Source organism: Syngnathoides biaculeatus, chromosome 10 (genome assembly GCF_019802595.1).
Source record: "Syngnathoides biaculeatus isolate LvHL_M chromosome 10, ASM1980259v1, whole genome shotgun sequence".
In the NCBI taxonomy this organism is placed as follows: domain Eukaryota; kingdom Metazoa; phylum Chordata; class Actinopteri; order Syngnathiformes; family Syngnathidae; genus Syngnathoides; species Syngnathoides biaculeatus.
In genome coordinates, this window is record NC_084649.1 from 7,660,563 (window position 1) to 7,684,663 (window position 24,101).

Below are 24,101 nucleotides of genomic sequence, written 5' to 3' on the forward strand. Positions count from 1 at the left end.
CCAATCCACGGCTGCCTACTGACCAAGCCTCAGTGGCGACCAATCCCTGGTCGTCTTGCAACCACGGCGTGGGAGGTTCTCGTCCGGAGCAGTGGCCTGCCTCATTCTGGTTCCTGCTTCGCCGTTTGGTTCCTCATAGAGGTCGTCCGCCCGAATCGCCCCGTGGGGACCCTGGTGCTTGGCATCTGGGTCGTCCTCCTGACCTGTCCAACCGGACGCCTCGCGTTGGTAGGGTTCGGGGTGGGACTCCTTTGATACTTCTGCCTGCCTGGATCGTTCTCCTGTGTACAGACTCCTGCCTGCCCGCTCACCTGCTCTCTTCGCCCGACGTCCCAACTACCGCTGCTGCACCGGACTGCCTGCTCAATCCCAGACCTCGGCATATAATAAATGTTTCTCCTTGAACTACCTTGCATCGTCCGAGTCCTGCATTTGGGTCCTACTCTCGTTCCGATGGGACGTGACAATTTCTTTCTCTCTTTGTGTCAATATGTTTTGAAATACTTAAATTTGCTCTCTCATTTCCATAGTCAGGCTAATGTATCCAGTGTTTGTGTGTTGTGCATTAATTTTGCTGATTATGTAAAAATGCAGATGAAAAAAAACTTCAAGGTGAAGCAAACATGACACTGTACTGTCAAACGATGTAACCCCAAATGTCAATGCCTCACCAGTCATGAACTTTACCGAACAACACTGGAACAAACCATGTGAAAGACCTGAAAAGGACAACAATGTCTATTTCCCCCCATTTCCATGCTTCTCCATCTCCTTTCTAGTGCTCAGTGAGCTGTGGCGATGGAGTAATGGAGCGGGCGGTGCAGTGTGGGACAGCAGATGGCCAGCAAAGCAAAAGATGCTCGCTCGATGCCATGCCGGAAGCCAGAAAAGTCTGCAGAAAGCTGAGCTGTGAGGATTTTTTTTTTCCCCCCACCGGAGAGTGGCAGTCAAAATACATTTTTTTTACAAAATAATTCACAGAATGTATGTTTGAATTAAAGTTTCAACATCATGATATGAAATACAAGATCTGTGTAAGTTATGAGCTAATACTGCTCACTTTTGATGGTCTCTGGTTGGAAAGTATTCATTTAAAAATAGTTATTACTGTAGCGTAGGTAGTTTTTAGTCTTCTTTCCTCATTCAGCTAAATTTGCATGTCCCCCCCCCCAATTCCCAAGGTCATTTGCCTTCTAGCTGCCAAGATGCCCAGCGCATGAATGGCATGCGATCAGATGGTGAACACTTACTGGATATTCAAGGAAGTACTCTCAAGGTAGTTATGTGGCATGCTTATTTTTGTTCAGATATTTGCATTTACAAATGACATACATTCCTTATAACAAGATACTGAAATATTCATCCATATTGTTGGCACATCAATGATGATATTGAGAATATTATATTTGACATTTAGAATAAAGAGGCGGCGCAGTGGCGCAGCTGTAAAGCATTGGCCTCACAGTTCTGAGGTCGAGGGTTCAGATCCCAGCCCTCTCTTTGTGGAGTTTGCATGTTCTCTCCATGCCTGTGTGGATTTCTCCGGGCACTCTGGTTTCCTCCCACATCCCAAAAACATGCAACATTAATTCGACACTCTAAATTGCCCCTAGGTGTGAGTGTGGCTGTTTGTCTCCATGTGCCCTGCGATTGACTGGCAACTAGTTCAGCGTGGACCCTGCCTCCTGCCCGTTGACAGCTGGGATAAGCTCCAGCATTCCCGCGACACGTGATGATGAGTGTTTTAGAAAATGGATTGATGGAAATACAAGAATTATGCTTGTTTTAATATTTTGGTTTCTCAAGATCCTTTCCATTGCCGTCATCATCTTTTTTAATGCTCTTTTGTCTTTCCCTAACCTATTCCTTCCTTTCCCTGCTACTATTTTTATCCTCAGGTCTACTGTGCAGGAATGCAAACAGAGAATCCATGTGAGTACATCACCTTGACAACAGGAGATGGGGAAAATTTTTCTGAGATCTTTGGTTTCAGGTAAAGCGTCAGCTAAGAGTGGCAGAAGGAGACGGAGGAGCCTGTAAATGTAAAACTGATTTCAAGTGTATGTTTGTTTGTATGTTTCCAGGCTCAACGATCCGTCCCAGTGTCCATCCAACGGGTCTCAAAGAGAGAGGACAGTGACTGTCGGAGAGACTACCCCGCTGCGGGCTTCACCATCTTCTCCAAGCTCCGCCTGGACCTGAGCAAGGTGAACATCATAAGTGAGTCGGCCATGGACATTTGTGCAGCTTCACAGCTCTTAACGAGAGTGCGTCAAACAAAACAGCATCCTGAGATAATTATGGGAATGTATACCATCACTCTCACTATATGTGATCAAAACTTTAAAGCATCCTGCCTGACTCTCAAATAAGAACATCCCCTGCCATTTAATTACACCCGTGTTCATGAAGGGTTAATGGAGTCAAGATGTCTTCAATGTTCATTGAAACAACACAGAATTACAAGGCTGGGGTGGGCAAGATCCTTTTAAGCTGATATTGCAGACCCTAAAAACAGAAGTGCTGACCAAACTAAAGATTTAGCGTAAATAACTTCAGCTTAATCCGCGGTATTAAACCTTTGCGGGTAGAGTGCATTGGAGGAGAATCCAATGTCACATACAGTAGATATAAGTGTTTGTTCGTTTGTATGTGTGTGAGTACGTTTGCATTGTTAAAAGACTGCCGCATCATTTTGTTGTCATTCTCAATGCTTTAGCCACAGATTGGCAGTTTGCATTGACTCCTGAAGGCAGCAGGGTTCCATTTGGCACAGCGGGGGACTGCTACAGCGCCTCCAAATGTCCGCAGGTGAGAACATCAGAAACCCTTGAAGTGACTCACCCATCTATCTATCTATCTATATCTATCTATCTATCTATCTATCTATCTATCTATCTATCTATCTATATCTATCTATCTATCTATCTATCTATCTATCTATCTATCTATCTATCTATCTATCTATCTATCTATCTATCTATCTGTCGACGTGTCCTCTAAATATGCACCTTTCTTAAAAACACCTGCACAAGCTAATGAATTACAATACAAGATGATGATAATTCTGCTCAGTTTTCTTTGAAAATGTCAGAGAAGCTATAATTCATTAACACGTGTTTATTTTTAATTAATTAATTGTTAATTGGAGACTAACTTTCCCTTCAGTGTTATTGTGACTGCGATTGTTGTCTGTCTCCATGTGCTCTGCGATTGGCTAGCAACCAGTGCCTCATGCCCGATGACACCTGGGATAGGCTCCAGCACTCCCGCTACCCTTGTGAAGATAAGTGGCTCAGAAAATGGATGGATGTCATGGGAATTTTTCTAAAAGTACTTTGCTGTTCACAAATTTGAATTATAATATCCTCACTATTTTCTACCAGTAAGGGACAATTTGACAAAATGTTCTCTGGATTGTTCCTGCTCAAATCGTTAAGCTTTTAACAACTGACACTACTATTGATGATTTCTATACTTGGAGTGTTTGTTTGATGTGGAATTGTACTGTACATGGTTTTCATGTAAGAACTGGAGGACCATAAAATACATCTAGATAGTAGAAGGATCAAGAACTGATAAAATAAATCTGTACGAAATGTGTCTATGTATTTGCTTGATCTAAAATCAGATGTGTACTTTCCCAGTATTCTTATTTTCTTTTCCTACAGCCAAGCAGACATACAAGTTGACTGGAACAGTTGAGCGTAATAACCTTTAAAATTCCCACCCACTGTGTGACATTTTAATTATTTCTTTCTTTCTGTACTTTCAGGGGCATTTTAGAATCAACCTCTCAGGAACAGGTTTGAAAGTGGCTGCAGACGCCCGATGGACCTCTCAAGGCATTTATGCTGTGGCTGATATCAAGAAATCAAAGGTATCACAGGCAGTGTCTCAGGGGCAAAGAACCCTAGACGGGAAAAGCCCTTAAAATGTGCCTTTTATGTTATTTGATTTATGCAATAATATCCATCAATAAAAAATAATTAAAAGAAAATGTTGATAAACTGATATCAAATCATGTGCCTGGTGTAGCTACAATTAATATTCGCACCCTTGAAATTAAAACCAATGACAGTATTCATGCTAATATTTTATCTTTGTTATTTCTAGCATTGTCACTTTATATAACACTACTTAAAACTTTTTGAAAGACTCAAGAACCTGAAGCAGGCCCAGTGGGGGGAGGGGGGTGGGGGCATTCTGGTCAGTAAAGATCTTGATGTGTTTTCCTTGCTTCTCCTAGAACTTGACATCACGTTTCTTGGCTTCAGCTCTTACATCTCCTTCTGGGTCTGCCTTCAGGGTTTTCAAATGATTTTCCAAGTGGTCACCACTGGGTTCAATTAGCTGTTGAGGGCCAAGGGCAAGTAATCTCTCAGCGGAGGCTCGGTCACCGGGCTGAAGTTGGGGGGGCCTGCCGTGTCTGTAATCAGTTTTAAAGGCAGAGTTTGAGCGAAGCTTTGCGTCTGAGCATTGCTTGTAGTTGACTGCTTGCCTCAGAGTCCTCTGCCTAGGCTATCTGGCTAACTGTGTATTTTAGCTTTTCTAGCTCGTGGTGCTCTTCCTTCTCCATACTCCATTGTCATACTTACATGCTACTTTTGAGGGCTGACACTTGAACCTCTTAACCATGAGCTCAGCGTCTGGATCAACCACTGCAGCAACTCCTTGGTGTCCCATCTGGTTTTGATGTGCGTGGGATTTTTTAGCACGACCACCGCAGGTTCCTGTATGAAAGGCTCAGGGAACAGCTTCTCAGATTCTGGTGATGCTGCCATTTCTTTTGGCAGACGCCCAAATGGGGTAGAGAGCCACTTCAGAGTGTGTTTAAAGCAAACTATGTTGAATGGAGACCACCACGATAGAGCATGGATTTAGAACACGGCCAAAAAGGTCAATGTTAGGTTTCATGCAATACCGAAGGAGGTTGAGAGGTGATGAGGGTGAAAATTCAAGAATCCATGGCAAAAATGTAAGGGTTTCTGTCTTTAGCCAGACAATATAATCAAATTCTGATCATTTTGATCGCATGGCCAGGTAGCCATGAAGACCAAGAGGTTCAGGTGGTCGACTGGATTAAAGTTATGAGCCCGATCGGGGTACACTACATTGGCCCGGTGTGACGGTGTAGATGAGGGTCCTCATTTCTTGGTGAACTTGGCTCAAGTGCTGTTGATTTTGTCGAGGAGTCCTCTTCTATGTTGTGTTGGAGGGGGTCGCTCTCCTGATCCCATTCACCTGATCCTCAACCCTGCTTCCGGTACCACCTCTGAGTGTTTAGTAGTACAATGGCTGCTTTGACAATGAAGGGTCAACTCGTCTGAATTGTGCAACACAGACTATGGCCTGGGTGCTGTGATAGCCATCACCTCAACTTTGATAGTCTTTGATAAAATGCATTTTCTTGTTTTTTTTATAGTTTTGAGTATGAAAACATTCATGCAGTATATGTATGAGTTGCAATTATAGTTTGACTTCAGAATGAAGAATGTGAAGACATTCTTCCGCATGTTTAATTGAAAAAGAAAATGAAGCCTTGGCTTTCAGGCCCCGATTTCCTACAGATGATGGGAGATTCAAACTCGACTAGACAATATATAAAGTGAAGTAAATAATAACCCTGCTGAAGTGTAATTTGGCTAAAGGTTTACTTTTTGATTACGATAACGTAATCAGTATGTCAATTAAAAGTAGATTACTGTGCTCTAGTCTGGCCTATTGTGGTAAACTGTAGTTTTTGAAAGGTAAGACATTGATTCCTATTGGTGGGTTTAATACACATGACCAGAATAGGTACACCTGTTTGGGCTCCAGCCAATCAGTGGTTTTGGGGGATCAAATTCTGTCACCATGTGTTGTGATGTGTCATTTAAATGTGTAACATGATATATTTTGGATATTGTTTCATGTCCAAACAATGATTCTTCAATCAATAAACCAGTGATTCACTGCATCACTTAGATTTAAAAAACGGATTGACGAACACCTCATGTCGGTTTTTACCCAACATCTTTCTTTAAATGTTAATTACCCGATTAGATCGAGGTGTCCTTTTTTTTTTTTTTTTTTAGCCTCAACAGTATATTTTCCTTCAAAAAGCATTTTCTTCATTGTGCCCCCTTCTGTTCGGCTGCCTGTGAGGATATTCTGCATTCCAAGAGTCCGTCTTTACAAACAAGTGGAGAAATAGCTCTTATTAGGCAGCTCCTCTGTCGAATGCCCACCCACCCTCTCCTTTTTATATGAAGATCAAGCCTTGAAATCAAAGTTTTGGCAGGACTTTTATCAGTGAGGTAGCAGATATGCCAAGACAGGCTCACAATTTATTTTCCGTAGCCAGTTCTTTCAAGATGGCCACTGTAGGCACTTGAAATAAAGCCAGGCCGTGTCAGGAGGAGGGGCGGACACCCCAAAGGAGACCAGACAAGACTCACTCCATTCCTAATGGCTTCCATGTTGAAGGCGCTTCTGTGCTACCTTCATCTTTTGTGTCTGTGTCGATGTTTGTTTGAGCAAACCCAAGGGAAGCAAATGGATTTATATAGCTTCATTTTCTATACTAGGTAACTCAATGTGGTTTACATGAAGCATTGTAATTTTTTTTTCTTTGGGGAGGCGGAGTGATGCTGTGAAACAACTACTAAAAACAGAAACTATTACAATGAACATTTTACAAATTAAAATCTTTTGAGAGTGGTATTAATTTAGCAACATTTTTATTAATTGTGGTACATGTCTGTATCGACATCATACTGACAGATGGTTTCAAATGTTTGGAACACTTGTAAGTCATGGTATGGAGTTTGGATTACTGTATCTATATTTAAAAAATGTATACTGAACGGTATTTTAAAGGCTCACATTATGATGAAGATAACAGAAACATCGCTGCAAGGTAAAATCACAACAATTAGTGCTGCACATTGTTCTGCAAATACTGTATTAAGATTGTGCATTTGGAACATAATTGATGTTGTTCCTTTTGTGCCCACAGGATGGCAGCATAGTGTCGGGGACTTGTGGAGGCTACTGTGGCAAATGTTCTCCATCCTCACCTTCCATTCTGCCAGTTTCACTGGCCTAAATCCCACACACCGCGAGTGTAGATCTACATGTAAGCAATATAGAATATTAGCTTGACTCAAACCGTGTGGCTGCATGTCCTTATGCTGCATTTCCTGTGTAAATGTTGTCACGCGTCTGCTTTGTCAGTCAGATGCTCATCATGTCAGGACATCCCTCCAGTTCGGTTTGGTGCTACGTCTACAAAGCAGCTCAAATCCATCCATCCATCACCTGAGCCCCTCTTCTTTTTTCAGATTTTTTTTTTTTTACCTTGTGACAAATAATTTGCTGTAATTATTGTAAATAACTATGTGGACTAGTGTATATGCCTTATTTATTGTAGGCCTACACCTCATTAATATATATGATGTAGTGTAATTTAGGCCTTTCTGTCATTCTCTATAAGAGCAGTTTCTCGTTGCCAGATGGTGCCTTTCATTTTATAACACATTTTTATACCTTATACTGTTTATTTTATGGAAATTTTATTTGAGAGATTTTACATAGTTTGTGATCCATATCAGTGTGCATATTCCTTCCAATGCTATACTGTATTTTAACATCTGTTTATTCAGTTCAGGCACTATATAGAGACTTTTCCCCAAATAAAGTCAAGTGCAAATAGTTTTTGCTCAGCTGCTAAATAATAGAACACTGCGAACAATGTGTCGCGTTATCCACACACATTTTGCTGCATGTGCTGCATTAATCATGTGTTACCTCACAAATAATACATCCCGTCTACACAAATTTAGATCGCAAATAAACGCGGCAGCAACAGGAGAGAGGAGGTTAGAGATACTGTCCATTTCCAGGCACCATGTCCAACCAATTCCTGTGTGTTCTTGCATCAGTGTCAGGTAGCATGACAAAGTAAAGCCGTTGGCCTTGAGAAACCACACAGGTTATCTTCTCGGGTGTGGCGTGAAAGAAGGATTTTTTTTTTTACCTCCGGCCAATAAAACCCCAGTAGATACCCTGCAGATGTTCTCCACAGCTCCGTCCATGGAGAGACCTCACAAGTTGTTCAAGCCAGCGTGGGATCTGTTCACATGAATTATGTTAACTGTTACCTTCTGTACTTTATGATGTTCTACTGTTTCTGCCTGTCACTTGTTCGCTTTCATGAACAAATCAGGGTACATTATTGTGTTTCTGTGTTTTCAGATTTCCATGCCTCTTCTTTCTAAAATGCTTCAGGGGAAAACAGAGTAAAAATGTAGCACAGTTCAGTTGTACATTACAGCCTTTGTAAGCTGCCACAATACATTTGCCGTCATATCTTTGGACGTGGGACAGAAACATTTCATCACAATGTATTACTGCACTTTTTATCATCAAAGTAATGTACTTCAAGCTCTCAGGTGACATCAATGAAGGGATTATTCTAATACTGAAATGTACATATAACTTGTTTTCATGCATTTGCCAATGATAAATGTATCACTTCATTTAAATATGCTGCAAAGTAATATGTAGTTTATTTGAAAAGCTAATATTTATTTTATCTTGTGTCGTGAATGTACAATATGTGAACTTTGACCATAAAAGATTATTAATTTCAATGCAATATCAGGAATGAATTTCAATGCATTGTCAAGAGATTTATTCACAGGCTTTAAAATTGTCTTTCCATATGAAAAGCATGATATATGGTATACAGATTGCATCGCGAAAATGTTCCTGGGAAATAAAATGTCTTACACAACCAATGAAAAACCTGATTTTGTCCTTAACATCAACACGGCAAGGTTTGCATTTCAAAATCAGACTCGCTCGTCATTGCAAAGGCCCAATGCAAGGTTAAATTGATTAGCAGTCTCATTGTCATTTGATCTGGATCTGCTGTAGTCGGGGGGTTTGCAAACTGATTTGAAGTGGATAGGGTGGGGGAGCGAGAGAGGATGGAGACAGATAAAAGCGGTGACTCTATACCTGTTTTCCAAACACTGATTCTGCATTCTGAGATCACGATGTCCCTGGAGTGGAAAAGTCTGGAAAATATAAAATAGAATATGTGCGGAACAAATGTTGACTTCCTTGCGACAAACAGTTTTTCTTTTTCTGCGGCCCTTCTCACAAGGCTTAGAGTTGCTGAAGTCTGCCCTCGACATTCCCAACACTTCTCATGTCACGTTGGGTACCTTGCAGACTGCCGCTCTTTGAACTTCAATAAGTGCTGACAGACTTTTGTGGACTTTCCCACTGAGACATAGAGACGATATTAGGTAGAATGAGACACAGCCCTTTTTCTCTATGCACAGCAGTTGGATGGATGGATGGATGGATCCAATATCTGCCTCACTACTGCACTTTTGAAGCCTCCTGCAAAATATTAGAATGCTTCTGGAAGTTATTTTCCTTTCCTTGAAATGTGAATCTAGGTTACAACATGGACCCACTTGACCCAAACGCTGGGATCAACTTTTCTTTCCAATGATTTTCATGGAGGGCATGGAAGACATTTCATTTGAGCTGAATACAGCTTGTGGATTTATTGCTTCCTTTTCAAAGTTTAATGACTGTGGCTTTTGGGAGTGGGACTGACAGTCAGATTAATCAAAACTCAGAATGGAAACAGACAGTACAGACCAAACAGTAGCAGGCCATTTTTACTGTATGTGGTATTTGTTGATAATTGAACTCTGGGTGTACTCCGATTCCTGCCTGAAGATAGGTGGGAGAGGATCCACCACCCCCGTCACCCTTGTGAGGATAAGCAGCTTAGAAGATGGATGCATGGACTTACATCATGTTACCCAGTGATTATGAACCAGCACCATCGCCATTGGGTACTGTGAGAGATCATAAGGGGTGCTGTGGGAAATAATCCTATTTCACTTCATTTCTCAGAAATGATTATTAAGAATTTACAAATGTCTTTTTTTATCTATCAATGTCAGCTACACGTAGTGAAAGGCAGAACAAAAAAAAAATATCTTCCATTAGATGGTAGAAAGTCCAATAAACCTGTGTAGGCACTCATACAACATGCAATATGTTTATAGGAAGAAGCTGGAGTCTTCTTTTTCTTTCGGCTTGTCCCATAAGGGGTCGCCACAGCGTGTTATCTTCTTCCATTTAAGCCAATCTCGTGCATCTTCTCTAAAACCCACTTCCTCATGTCCTCCCTCACAACATCCAACAACCTTTTTTCGGTCTTCCTCTCGCTCTTTTGTCTGCCAGGTCCATCCTCAGCACCCTTCTACCAACATACTCACTCTCTCGCATCCGAACATGTCCAAACCATCGAAGTCTGCTCTCTCTAACCTTGTCTCCCAAACATCCAACTTTGGCTCTCCCTCTAATGAGCCCATTTCTAACCCTATCCAGCCTGTTCACACCAAGCAAGAACCTCAGCATCTTCATTTCTGCTACCTCAAGTTCTGCTTCCTGTTGTTTCTTCAGGGCCACCGTCTGTCATCCGTATATCATGGCCGGCCTCACCACTGTTTTATAAACTTCGCCCTTCATCCTAGAACACCAGACACCTTCCACCAACTGTTCCATTCTGCTTGGACCCCAAGTATTTGAAGTCATCCCTCAATCCTGCATATATATTCTGTTTTACTTTGGCTAATCTTCATTCCTCTCCTTTCCAGTGTATGCCTCCATCTTTCTAATTGTTCCTCCGCATGCTCCCTGCTTTCACTGCATATCACAATATCATCTGCCAACATCATGGTCCAAGGGGAATCCAGTCTAACCTCATCTGTCAGACTATCCATTACTACCGCAAACAGGAAGGGGCTAAGCGCGGAACCCTGATGCAGTCCCACCTCTACCTTAAATTCTTCTGACACACCAAGGGCACTTCTCAACGCTGTTCTGCTGCTCTCACACATGTCCTGTACTATTCCAACATATTTCTCCGCCACACCAGACTTGCGCACTTCCTCTCTTGGTACTCTGTCATAGGCTTTCTCTAAGTCTACATAGACACAATGTAGCTCCTTCTGATCTTCTCTGTACTTTTCCACGACCATCCTCAAGGCAAATAATGCATCTGTGGTAGTCTTTCTAGGCATGAAACCATACCATCACACTCGACATCTCAGTGGCAGCCATACTGCCTGCAACGTCATTTACAGCTGTCACACGGACAGTTGCCATTGAGAAGACGCTGTGCCACCTGCTATGGGAGATGAACAAGAGAGATTTTTTGATTTCTCTGACTCCCCTTCTGACACGGAAGCTCTTTTCCAAGAAGAGAACATCTCACAATCTGTCACGACCGGGGCTCGAGGGCGGACCCAAATGCACGACTCCAGAGGCAAGCGGGTAGAGTACAGAGTCCGTGGTCAATGATCAGCGAGTCAGTCAGGAAAAGCAGCAGTATCAGAAGTGGCAGGCTTACTAGGATGGTCAGGGAACAGGCGAGGGTCGGTACACGGTAGGTCAGGTATACGGGAGTGTGGGAACGAGGCATGGGAATCAACGATCTGGCGGAGGACTAGTTGTCCCCCGTGTCCTATAAGTACTGGGTGTAATCAGCCGAAACAGGGTCCAGGTGTGTGTCGACTAATTGGCTGACCACACCCAGCCTGGGGAGGATGCCAGGAGCATGACACAATCGACTGAAGTGGCCGGGGCAATATTAGCCTATTGTTTCGAGCCATATCTAGATGATATGCGGATCACTTCTAACTAACAACAGACTCCCTGACAGTATGCATGACAGTATGTATCGTACTCAGGAGGACCCATGCCAGGTGAAGTAACTGGCTGGTGAGGGGTGTGGGGGGCTCATTTCTCCTCCCGCACGCGGCCAAACCACCTCCCCGCCTGATCCACATCCGTGGCGGCGACGACAATGCCGCGGCCGCGCACATCAAGATGTTTAGCACCCCTGACTTATGGAGTTTATTAAGTTATTGTGACGCACATCTTTTGTTATTTCTGAGAGGATTACATCATCTCCCCAACTATTATTTTTTAATAGCTCTATACAAATCTACCTGTCATTCAGAATCCACAAAACTCAACAACAAGACGGAATTTTGGCTAACATACAGGACAAAAACAAGCTACTTGCCGGCAGTAAAACTGGTATAAGCCCACGAACCCACTAGTGTGGGCATCTGGAAAAAAAACATCACTTCCTGCTTCTTTTCCAAAACAAATGCCTCGAGAGGATTTTCATGGCAAGAGATACAAAAATCCATGTACGACAACATCATGACGTGCGGTGAAAAAACGGATGGGTCCATTCCGGCTGCCTTTTTTTTTTTAATAAATAAAAACATACTGATAATCATGCCATACCTGTCGGTAAACAGTATGCTCACCAAATTTTGGAGCTGATGAAATAGAATATGCATGTTTAATGTTAACCTTTGACTTAAGTCTTGATTTTTTGATATGTAAAACAAAGACTGTAGTGAATATTCAGCATTTTGGTACTGATTTAAGATTTAAACAAATTAAACATCACAGGGCACATGAAAGAGCAAATTTAAAATGCCTTGCAGTTTTTGCACTTAGGCAAGAAATTAGTGATATTAGATTTACTGAATCAAAGTAAAAGCAGTATATTTACTGTATTATTCTATTGCACAATTATGCCTGCTCACAACATTGGAGATCGCCACACTTAATGGCCCCGTCACACCATGACGTTCTGGTCAGCATTCTGGAAACGTTGGTAGTCGCCCATGGTCGCCGGGATAGCTCCAGAAGAGCGTTGTTTGAACGCCAGTGAACGTCAATGATCGCTGGGAATTGGCGGAGAACGCCGGTCCGGAAAAAAAGTTTTGAACATGCACAAAAGTTCTCACCGAGACCAGCGTTCATCAACGTTTAATTTTAAACGCTGCAGAATGTTCAAGAACGTCCGTGGAACGTTTCACTCAGGTTCGCCGAGCGTTGCACGCGTTTGGCTTTCGTTAGTCAGTCGTAACTCTACCTTTACTTGGTTGTCACTTAATCGTTTGCTTGGCAGTGAACGACTCACTGGCAACCTGTCAACGACCACTGAACAATCCCCTAGCGCACACAGCGTGTAGCTAAAGTAAAACGAACGTCGTTTGGTGTCCATTGAACGTAATTCGAGTGTTTCCCGAACTTCCATGCATATGGGTATATAAACCGATACTTTGTAAGCAAGGTCCATTTAATATTAAGCTCCAGTAGAGACCACCTACTATGGAAGATCCAGAAAGCAACAGTTCGTTTTCGTGGAAAAACTCCACCAGACTATCCTCAAAAGCCCAGTCCAGGATCCTGCAATCCTTTCTCTGCTTCTTTTGTCTCTTTGTCGGACCGTCCTCACTGGGGTTTGCAAGGTGTTTAGGGTCCCCAGGGGGTGTCACATGGTGCGTGACTTCGCGGACGTGCTCTTCCTCCTGGTTTTGTTTTTCCTCCAAACACATTGCTCGTGATGAAAGAGGCTTAGGGTTAGGTTAGGCCCCAATGACACGTTTGCACACGCTAATGGTTTTTAGGGGTATCTTATTTGGTCGCCGTTACACGCTTTTCGTGTGTTAGACACGCTTTTTGTGCGTTAGACACACGTTAAGTCATGCGTTAGACACGCGTTAATCACACGCCAGATGTGTCATCCGCGTTTGAGAACGCTGAAAAATAGAACGATTGAAATGTTCAGAGGACGTTGACCAGAACGTCATGGTGTGACGGAGCCTTAAGGAGACGGAAGTCTTTTTATTTACACCAGTATGCCAATATTTTCCCACTGTGATTATCGAGCGGCAGCACGGTGTTGCAGCTGTAAAGCGCGAGAATCACAGTTCTGAGGACCCAAGTTCAATCCCGGCCCCACCTGTGTGGAGTTTTTATGTTCTCCCCGTGCCTGCGTGGGTTTTCTCTGGGCACTCCGGCTTCCTCCCACATACAAAAAACAAGCATTAATTGGAGATTCTGAATTGCCCTGAGGTGTGATTGTGAATGCGACTGTTTGTCTTGATGTGCCCTGCGATTGGCTGGCAACCAATTCAGGGTGTACCCTGGCTCCTGCCCGTTGACAGCGGGGATAGGCTCCAGCACTCCCGCGACCCTTGTGAGCATAAGCGGCTAAGAAAATGGATGGATGGATGGATGGATGGATGGATGGATGGATGGATGGATGGATGGATGGATGGATGGATGGATTATCAAGCTCACATTGCAAACAAATCTGTCAACGTTTTGGAATGTCATAAGAGTTCAATACTGTAAATGTAATGTGTGAAACTTAGCCCACTTCCGTACAGACAAATATAGAAAAAAAGTTGAAAAGCACCACCAACAACATCAAAACATTATCATCCTTCTCTACTTATGTATCCTTCTGAACTTTGTGTTGCGTGAGGGATCGGGTACCATGCAAGTCTGCCCCTTGAGGTTGTGAGCACCATCAGGTGATGCGAGAGCAATCTGATTGGATGCTTTTTCATCAGGATTTTTGGCAATGCTGTATTACTGTTTTTCGCCACAAGGGCAACTTTGATCCTCTGCCAATAACAAAGACGTTTTCTTTTTTGAGGGGGTTGGAGGCGCTTGCTTTCTTGGGTGTGCAATGAAGAAAAATAAACAAACAAAAAAAAAAACCCACAAACATTGTGACACAATATCATACCCTGACATGTAGCCAAGGATATTCATTTATCATTCCCAGGTACATCATTTACGGGGTTTATTTTTGTATTTTTTATTTTTTTGCATGGAAGACATAATCCAACAACTTTGTTTTAAATATTTTATATACTGTAGGGGCGATAATTACAATTGATTATTAACGTTCCCCCCCCCCCTTTTTTTTTGGCAGTCTTTCATTGGCTGCGTGCGGATAGGGTGGAGCTGCAACTCGGAATGAATCTCCCGACTTGTTTTAATGAAGTCTGCTTTTTTGACAAGATTTTTTTTCCTCTCCTCCTTGTCGGAAGTGAACAAGGACGTCGACCCACCCCCTTGTCCACCTTTTGTCTGCTCGACTGTCCTTGAATCAGCCTGACATGTTTCGTCGCAGTTTGAAGAAGAGAGATGATCACAGATCGGTATGTTGACAAGTAACTTTTTCACCGGCACGCTTTACATGAATGAAACAGCTCAGTAATTCATCTTTTCATTTTGAAGGCGACTTATTGGCTGTTCAGTTTATTCGTTTGTTTCCCGTTGCTATAGTTGTGGCATTGAGTTACATTTACTTTGACTGTGACGCGCATAACAATATTCTCCATGTGTATGTTTACAATTCCGGTGAGTGCACGTCATTTTTTAATTATTTATTTTTTACAGCAAAGATGGACTAAGTTTGATGTTTAAACTGATGTAACTGGGAAGTTTTTCCTCTTTCTAAAAGGTGTTTCATGTCGCTATCTCTCACTCTGGAAACGTTGCCCAGGTGCATTTTTGCACTTCTTTCTTTCTTCTTTTGCTTTTTAAAGTTTAGTTTAAGTGTTGGTTATTAGTTGGACTGCATCTTCGGTATACTCTTTTTGTTTAATGATCATCTCGTGTGTTGAAGCCCGCTGATGAGCCACAGAGAAGAGTTTCCTGCTGTGCTTCTAAAGACAAGTGTCCTGGCTTCACCCTGCACAAATGGAGGTACTGTGATATGAAATAAATCACATTTCCCATGCACATTTTCAAGGTTCCAAAAAGATCAAATGAAAAAAATATCCCCTTCACCACTATGTTTCCAGCTGGATGGTGAAGATGCAAAATATAACTTAAATGCTCATTCTGCATTATGCTGAATACACTGAATGGCCCTCACATTGGCTTCACTGGCACTGATAAAAACAGATTCTGCCTTTTCAAAGATGATACAACTGTTTGAAAAATTAATTGACAAAAGACAATTAGATGTGTTGTCATAGATGGTGTGTGACTACATTTTTCAAGATTTTGCTTTTCAATGAAAGAACAACAGCGTGCACAAACGTCACGGGCCTTTTAAATATTTAGCAATTTAAGCTACTCCAAGAACCATTGTTTTTCCCTTAATGGCTTCCGGAGGGAATATTTACAAAGGGTGCATGTTCTTATGCATTGTATATTGTGTAATATATAAAGATGTGACCCAGCTGAGGAGGACAGGTGGTTCAGGCTAGTGTGTGAAAGTGTGAATAATGTGTCAAGTTCTGCTGTCGTAATGCAAAACGTGAAGTATCACATTAGCTCTCAAGTCGATCAGAATCAACTGACTCTCATAACCTGCTAAGAAGACTGACGCTCAATGTTGTGGGAAGAAGGAGATGTTGTGAGCCCCTTGTGTGTCAGCTTGAGCACAGTACATGTAAACAACAAAACCCCAGAGTACAATATGTACTGCTTACAAATTCCTTCTTGGTGTTGGAGTTAAACAATGACCTGGCCGTGAAGCGGCGGCTTACAATTATGTCAACAGGTGGATCAGTCACAAGAAAGTCTACAGCAAGGCTGTTTGTTGTGTGATTGTTTTATCCTCACGCCACTGAAAAAATAGAAACTTGGTGGTGCCAACCCAAAACTTTTGAGTTTGGCAGCTACTGTATGCTTTGACAGGTTGGGACATTTGGTATCATTCAGCCTTCTTCTTTGCTATAAAGTAAACTGTTGTCGGAGCAACAGCAGGCGCAAGAATGCTGCCTTTAATTGCCCGTCTTCACTGGCTTACAATAAAATAAACTTCTTTCCCCTCCAGCAAACAGGGATCAATGACGTCTGTGGAGTGAGACTTTCGTAGGCCGGCTGTCTCTTTTACAGCTCCAAAAAGTTTTTGTTCAAGTAGAGAATAAATAAATAAACTTGCTCGCATCACAAAGAATTTACTGCCTCGCTTTAAGGTTCATGTAAACTCGTTTTGCACTTGCTTTTTGTTTTTTTTCCTCCAACGTACTGGAGTAATTACAGTATGTATCATGGAATGTGGTGGATTTCATGTGAGCCTGAAAAGGTTAGATACAGGCAAGGCAGCGACAGCAAACATACTGTGAAAGTGAAAGAAATTGTCCTCAGCTGTTCCCAAATTGCTACTAAATCATTAATCGTGAACGGCGGAAGTCCACAGTCACCGATAGAAAATCCCGCTGATTGAGTTACTTTTCACTCTACAGTAATCCCTCATCTTTTCACATTTATTCTATGGGGACTATTCCCAGATGTTTCCCAGAAAAACTTTCTGAAATACCTTAAAGTGCCACAAGATGGTGCCAAATCCCTGCTAATCGGAAAGGAGTACATTGTTTCCAAGGAAGTCTTTTGAAGTGATGCATCTGAACTGAGGGACACGACTACGTTTAGCCTGGGTCGTTAGGAGAAGATGTTACCGGAGAGTGTTCACTGTATGTACACACACTTCAGGTGCATTGTTGCGTTTATTAAATCAACAATTTTTTTAAGGGTAGGGGTATTTGAAATGATAAATTTTTTAGCTCGTAGATCGTGATCTTATGATTAATATAAATAATTACTGTATGAATATTTTGGAGATGTCTATTATGATTATTATTATTGTTATTGTTGTTGTTGTTATTTATTTATTTATTGCTATTTGTGGCGGGGCACTGTCTCAATCCTCCGAAAAGCTAATTTTATTTCAAACTCATCTTAGTGGCGTATACTGGCAAATTATAAAAAAAATCATCACAGTTAAAATAAGACGGACAAAAATAAATACAATAAAAAATAGTAGACTAATACACAGACCAGACAATGTAGACCATACTAACGAGGACAAAGTAGTGACAATAAGTGGTCCTTGTGCAGGCACTGTACTGCATGTCACTGTATTCTGATACTGTGTAAAGAAATGACTCAACTATCCACTGAAGGAAGTTTTTCTACACTTCTGTTTTTATTGACATGAACTGTAAAGTACCAAAGTTACCCTCACTAATAAGAGCCATCGAGCGGTAAACTTTACTGTAGTGGGAAAACACAGGCCATCAGTTATCGTTTGTCTTGGGGTTCACTAAAATATTAATCAAATTTCCAACAACACAAATTCAATAGACGGTCCACTGCAGTGTATATAATGCAGTCCAGGCAGTGTTTTCCCCTCTTACTGTGCTTCAAATGGACTGGGTTGTAAGGGGGCAGAGGGTCAGGCTTCTTTTCTTTTTTTTATGGTGAGTTGAACGTGTGTATTGAGGTTTTTCCCCATTCGGAGTCAGTGCAGCAGTGGGTCTATTTAAAATCACTCAGGTCAACGCAAGCGCTGCCCTCACGGCAATGATTTGTGTAAGATGTTATTTTTGCTTAAATAGGAGTTTTTGTCCCAACATTCCTATGTCTGTCGAATGTGAAGCCTGAAAAGTTATTTCCTGGTTGCCAAAAGAATGTTACTGCTGGCATCTGCAAGGTCTCATTCTGCATGGCAGGAGTTTCTTTTATTATAATTTAGTGTCCATTGCCTCTCGCCAGATAGTGGTTGGAATAATGGAATGATAGGATCGGAATCCTTTGTGTACTTACCAAGCATGAGTTTCTGTGATTAAGGCCGGTCTCGTACCTGTCCTGTTTTACTACAAAGTCACGCTGTTGTACCACATGGAGAACGTTGTTTGGCATTGTCTTGCTGAAATTAGCAGGGGCTGGCTTTTGAATTTTGCGTCCATAACAGTCCGGATGAGTCTTTTGCTCTTTGTCTTCTTAGGACATGCTATATCCAATCATGGCACCCACCTGTTCCCAGTTAGTCTCTTCACCTGTGGGGGGTTCCAAACAGCCGTTTGTTCAGCATTCCCTTACATTCTCAGTCTTATGAGCCACCTTTCCCAGACACTTTGGAATGTGTTGCAGCCATAAAATTCAAAGTTGCTAATTATTTGCTAAAAATATTAAAGGTGGTAAGTTTTAACATTAAAAATCTTGTATTTACAGTGTAGCCAATTAAATATAGGTTGAACATGATTTGCAAATCCTTGTTTTATCACAACATTAATTAATTGACCAACTTAATTGGAATTGGGTTTGTTTTATTAATGCATCATTGTATGAGCTTCAATGAATTTGGCCATTTTTAAAGAGTTTTGCATTTCTCTTTTTTTTAATTGAAAATGGTAGTGTAGTTTAATTTCAGGAATTTTTTTTCCAAATAAACCAATTTGCTGAATGTAAAATAATTGATTGTGGCCTCTTCAGTTGTACCCAATGAAATGTTTTGAGGATTTTAAGTTTGATTCATAAAACCATCAAATCGTGTGTACTGTGCTGTTGGTTCAAATGTTTTTAGTTTTTACCTTTGAGGATTAGGATTACAGAACACAGTTTTAAACTAAAAATGGTTGCTCTGGTGCCTGAAAATATGAGCCTTTGAAAATGTGTATCAAAGTTGAATTCTTTGAAAACTATACACTGTTATTGTTTCACTCCTTAAATGGTAATCTGAAAATTTGGAGCATGGATGCATACATGCTCTTATTCAGATAGGCATGATGTCACAACCAAAACAACAATGGCGGAACACCTTGCTGTTACATTTGTTTCTATAAAAAACAATCAACTTTATCAGTTTGAATATTAAATATCTTGTCTTTGTAGTGTATTCAATAATTTAGGTTGCACGTGATTTGCAAATGATTTTATTTTGTTTTTAATCGTTTAACAGACTTTGCCAATTCACTGGATTGGTTTTGTATATTTGTTGTTTATTCTATTGTGATACATTTTTGATTTGTTAATCATAGACACTCGTGATTTCATGCTTAGTAAGTTCACAAAGGATTCTGTTCCTATCACTCCATTACTCTGACCACTATCTGGTGAGAGGCAACAGACGCACTATATTACAATAAAAGAACCTCCTGCCATGCAGAACGAGACCTTGCAGATTCCAGTCGATTTAGCCAACCAGGAAATGGTTTTTCAGACTTCAGATTCTACAGACAAAGGAATGTTGGGACAAAACTCTCATTTCAGTAAAAATAAAATCTTGCACACATCATTGTAATGAGGGCAGTGTTTGTGTAAACCTGGATGATTTTAAATATGCCACAGAAGACTCACTGATGTATTGACACAAAATGGGGAAAATACCTCAGAAGACACCTTTGAGGGGAACTCAAAAGATGATTTTGGTATGTGCCAGAAGTACAAGCCTTGGCATTCATTCATTTTCAGGTCCCTTTGAAACGGATCATTTTATGGACTGTGCAGGAAATGTCTCAAAGACACTAAAAAACATTCCTGCATTTGACATTTAACAACAAACAATGTCCAAGGAAGCAGAATTTCTGTTACCTGTTTGCTTGTGCGTCATCATAATTTCCCAAGATTACTTGGCTGCTTGAGGCAGGTTAGGATCAGGCGTAGTTTTTCCTTGAACAGCACACTCCCCTGCATTATTCATGCTTGCCCGAGCTAATGAGACTCATTACCAGGTTTATAGCCGTGAGTGTTGAGGTAAACATGCTATGTGATACATGGCGCTCTTCTGCTCAATGGTCTGTTGTTTTTAGAACTAGAGAAATCATTACACTTGACCTGTTGGCAAGAGTTTGGTTGGTTGGTTGGTTCAGATGTGAATAACACTACAAAGGGGGATTTAATCAATGTGATGTTTCCATTTGCAACCTTCATTTCCTCCAACCTGCAGGACAGCGTAAAAGTTCATTAAAAAGACAAAGCCTGCCCCTGTATGCAACATAGCCTTGGCTGAAAGGTAAACTGCATAGAAGAGGCATTGGAGGAAGAAGGATCGGTGCAGTAGCCCACGGAGGTTTGAGGTTGAGCTTTAACCCAACTCTGAATGGCTTCCTGACGTCTGTCCCCTGGGTAACCCGGCGCGATCTACATAACACAGCCCGGCCCGCTATTCATTGTGTTAACAAGATGGCCTGGCAAATAAACCTGTCAGGGCGCCAAAGCTTATGAATGGGTTTGAGATATTTGGGCGCAGAAAACGACGACTTAGTTTGAGGCGGTGAGGCGGTGGCTGAGGAGACACAAGAAGCCACTGGTGGTGCGCTACACAATAGATGCTTAGCAGATTTATTGCTAAAGCTCTGTGTCTGTTGGCAAGGCGCTTAAAACCTTCTTGCTGCATAGTTTCTTTTTGTATTGCGGCAAAAACTCTACGTGCTCTGTTGTCTTATTCCAGGCTTCTCTTGTAGTATAGCTGTGGTGCATGGACAGGAATCATTCTACTGGTGACATGACTTCACCTTTGGGCTCCTCGTCAGTGTTGGGTCAAATCTCTCTGCCAGGTTCTTGTTACCCCCTCCCACCCCTGTTACTATTTTTGCTCCTCATTTTTGTTCTCTTTTTTTTTGCCTTGTCTTCCATGTTAAACTCTACATTGTACCAGGGCACATTACTGAGGAGAAGACAGACAACGTTATTTGTACTCTGAGTGCATGATGCATGGCTGTCATGGAAACAAGGTCAGACTGAGCTCCTGCAGCCCAGTGGGTGTGGTCTGTCAGCGACTGAATTTCATTGGATTCTCACCATCAGAATTCCAGAGAACATGCTGCAATGTGATCGAGAAATGTGCACAGGTGATTTCCTTATCATGTTGTGCATGTGATTTAAGCAAAGTAAAGGAGATCCCTTTCTGATGGACAATTTTGGGTGACTCAATACCTCTAGGTATGTAAGATATTAGGGGGTTGTCTAATCTTCAGATTTAATATCAAGACAATGTATTATTGTTTTATCTAAACATTTTCAGGAGATTGAAACCCAAAAATCCAAGTTAAAAGAAATATTAGATGGACAATTTAGTTTAATGTGTGAGTGTGAGTGGAGATGTCCTCCCCACCTCAATGGTGTCAGTTTGCTAAAATGGATCAGGCTGTGTTATATTACACAACAGAGCTTCATCTTCTCTTCCAAATTTGTAACAGGACACCCCTCAAAATGTTGTGTTACTACACTATTCCGTCCTTGTAATTGCTTTGGCTACGTTTAGTGTCATCAGTATGATATGATTATTTGATTGCTATATGATTATTTGCATCATTTATCTGTAGAAGTCCATCACTACCTGTAATTATTCAGATTATTGCAATTATGCCACTTTCCAAACCTAACATGCACGTTTGTGCTGTTTAAAAGTTAGGTTAATTGAATTCACACTTGAATTGTCCTTGGGTGTGAATGGTCATCAGTGTGTCCTGTGTTTGGATGGTGACCATTACAGTATGTACCCAGCCTTAAAAGATTAAGCCGTACAGAAAGTGAATGCAAGGATGTAGATGCAAAGTCTAATACTTGATAAAAACCACAACCCTACACTCAGATTGTGCATTTCTATTAAAAACCTCATATAAATGTCGTGTAGGATTGTAAAGGACGCTTCATTGCAAAGGTTTCACTGGAATTCACCCAGCAGTCTGCTTTCCTTCCAAGTGACCAGCAGGAGGCAAAATTGGCTAACGTATTCAACGAAGTTAAATAGCCACTTAATACAAACTGGCTCTCACAAGGCACATAAAAGGCATTTGAATGTGATGGGGCTAAAATCACACTATAATCCAAAATTTGAAATCCGAGCAACTTTTGTCGTGAATGCCAACAAACCTCAGAGTATGTCTATTAAGAGAAACACTTACGTGAGCCTATTCATAAATAAAACACATGATTCATGCAGTGCCTTTCTGCTCAGCAAGCTACTTTATCTACAAAGTGAATCCCGACTTCATCAGTTTTGAATTTGCCACTAACCTAATCATATTTTCCTTTCCTTTCTTTTCCTTTGGGCTTTATTGTCTTGGACAGCTGTGTAAAGCTCTGTAATGCCCTTTGAAGCCCCTGCATTAATTCCAGTCACTTTGTCCCACATCGCCAGCATTTTTAGCAATCGGAGGACGAAGGTCATCTCCAGCAGGTGCTCATGCATTTGCATTACAAGCAGTCACCATCAGAAAAGTATAAATGTGGTATGGTTTAGGAGATGGGTTTACAGCAGAGTAGTGCCCCCCAACTCCCCCCCCCCCCCCAAAAAAGGGGTCCTGGGCAGTGTCTGGGGAGAGAGATGATCCCATCCCATCATATAAGTTATTTTCAAATATCTATCACAAAGATTACCCACTGAAACTCCCATCCCTAAATTAAAGATATCCTTCCTGGTAAAAAAAAAAAAAGGAGCCCCACTGCTAAAATGAACAGGAGGGATTACATATGACATGCTGTAATACTGTATTATTAAAGGTGTGAGTGGAAAAACACTTGAAATGACTGAAATAAGCAAATTATATTTGCTGTCATCTGTCATCCTTGCAACATCCATTGAGAGAGATTTTGCCATGATGCTTATTCATGCCATCATGAAAGCTTAGTGGGATAAATTAACGTCAGTCTGTCATTGAGAATAAAGATGGACAACAACCTGATTGCTGAGATTTGCACAATAAAGTTGCATTTATTGCATGTAGGCCTTTAAGTCCAACACTGTAAAGAGTCAAATCAGAAAGTCTTACTTGCATTTTCCTCCTTGAGAGCCTGTGCATGCTGTCTGGTGGATAGCATTTTTTTACAGCTGTGTAAGAATTTAGTAAATCTTTTCCGCTCTGTATAAAGGAATGTCTTTAACACAGAAAGGAGTGAAAGCATTTATCACTGCATCGGCAGAGATTTCACTTTGTTTGAACACCTGCTCGCCTTCATTTACATTTGGATCCTGTTGTACTGTTGGAGCACTATTGCGCTCCCACCAGGTGCATAAGCTTTCAGCCACATAAATGACAGTTCTCATTTTATCACCATTTCTCCCATTGAATGTTGTAGTGTAGCAGGAGGCAGTGAACTGGGGGCTGGCGCTTTTGATAAAAGTGTTGTGTTAAGATGGCAGTGCACGGAGGCCCAAGTGTTACGCCACTTCAAAGATCTCTTGATTATCTCCTCCTACTCCCTTGTTTACATCTATTTGAACTCCAATGATCAGAGTGTGAACGGCAATTTGAAAATTAAATTCTTCATGGAAGGTTGAACTGTTGAGAAATTTTTAACACTGAGGAGTGCTCCACCGTTTTTGTTTGTGCAGCAATTTCTGCAGTCAGCCACGTGCTGATAGGACTGAGGCAATAGATGGCAATGACTGGTTCTGACTTGGTTGCGGGCAGCGTGGGTTAGATTCCCGCTCAGTGATGGTGTCTATGTGCCCTGCA

At 41.5% G+C, this 24,101-nt stretch overlaps 2 protein-coding genes across 4 annotated transcripts in view; both read left to right on the forward strand.

Annotated features, from left to right (window-relative positions):
* The window catches only part of LOC133507767 (A disintegrin and metalloproteinase with thrombospondin motifs 9-like), a 54,664-nt gene extending 45,985 nt beyond the window's left edge, over positions 1 to 8,679 (forward strand). Inside the window, 9 exon segments of the mRNA XM_061833178.1 lie at positions 780 to 909; positions 1,182 to 1,276; positions 1,899 to 1,993; positions 2,085 to 2,118; positions 2,121 to 2,220; positions 2,720 to 2,811; positions 3,776 to 3,880; positions 7,001 to 7,120; positions 7,219 to 8,679. Coding sequence (XP_061689162.1) covers positions 780 to 909; positions 1,182 to 1,276; positions 1,899 to 1,993; positions 2,085 to 2,118; positions 2,121 to 2,220; positions 2,720 to 2,811; positions 3,776 to 3,880; positions 7,001 to 7,090 — 741 coding nt within the window. The 3' untranslated portion in view covers positions 7,091 to 7,120; positions 7,219 to 8,679.
* Positions 8,680 to 14,848: 6,169 nt separating this feature from the next.
* The window catches only part of prickle2b (prickle homolog 2b), a 115,816-nt gene continuing 106,563 nt past the window's right edge, over positions 14,849 to 24,101 (forward strand). The window contains exons 1-2 of one of the 3 annotated variants that reach the window (XM_061833092.1): positions 14,849 to 15,062; positions 15,533 to 15,612. In XM_061833092.1, the coding sequence (XP_061689076.1) occupies positions 15,021 to 15,062; positions 15,533 to 15,612 (122 nt within the window). In that variant the 5' untranslated portion in view covers positions 14,849 to 15,020. Of the gene's footprint in view, positions 15,063 to 15,528; positions 15,613 to 24,101 lie in introns of those variants that run through there. The other 2 variants (XM_061833091.1, XM_061833090.1) reach the window with 2 other exon arrangements.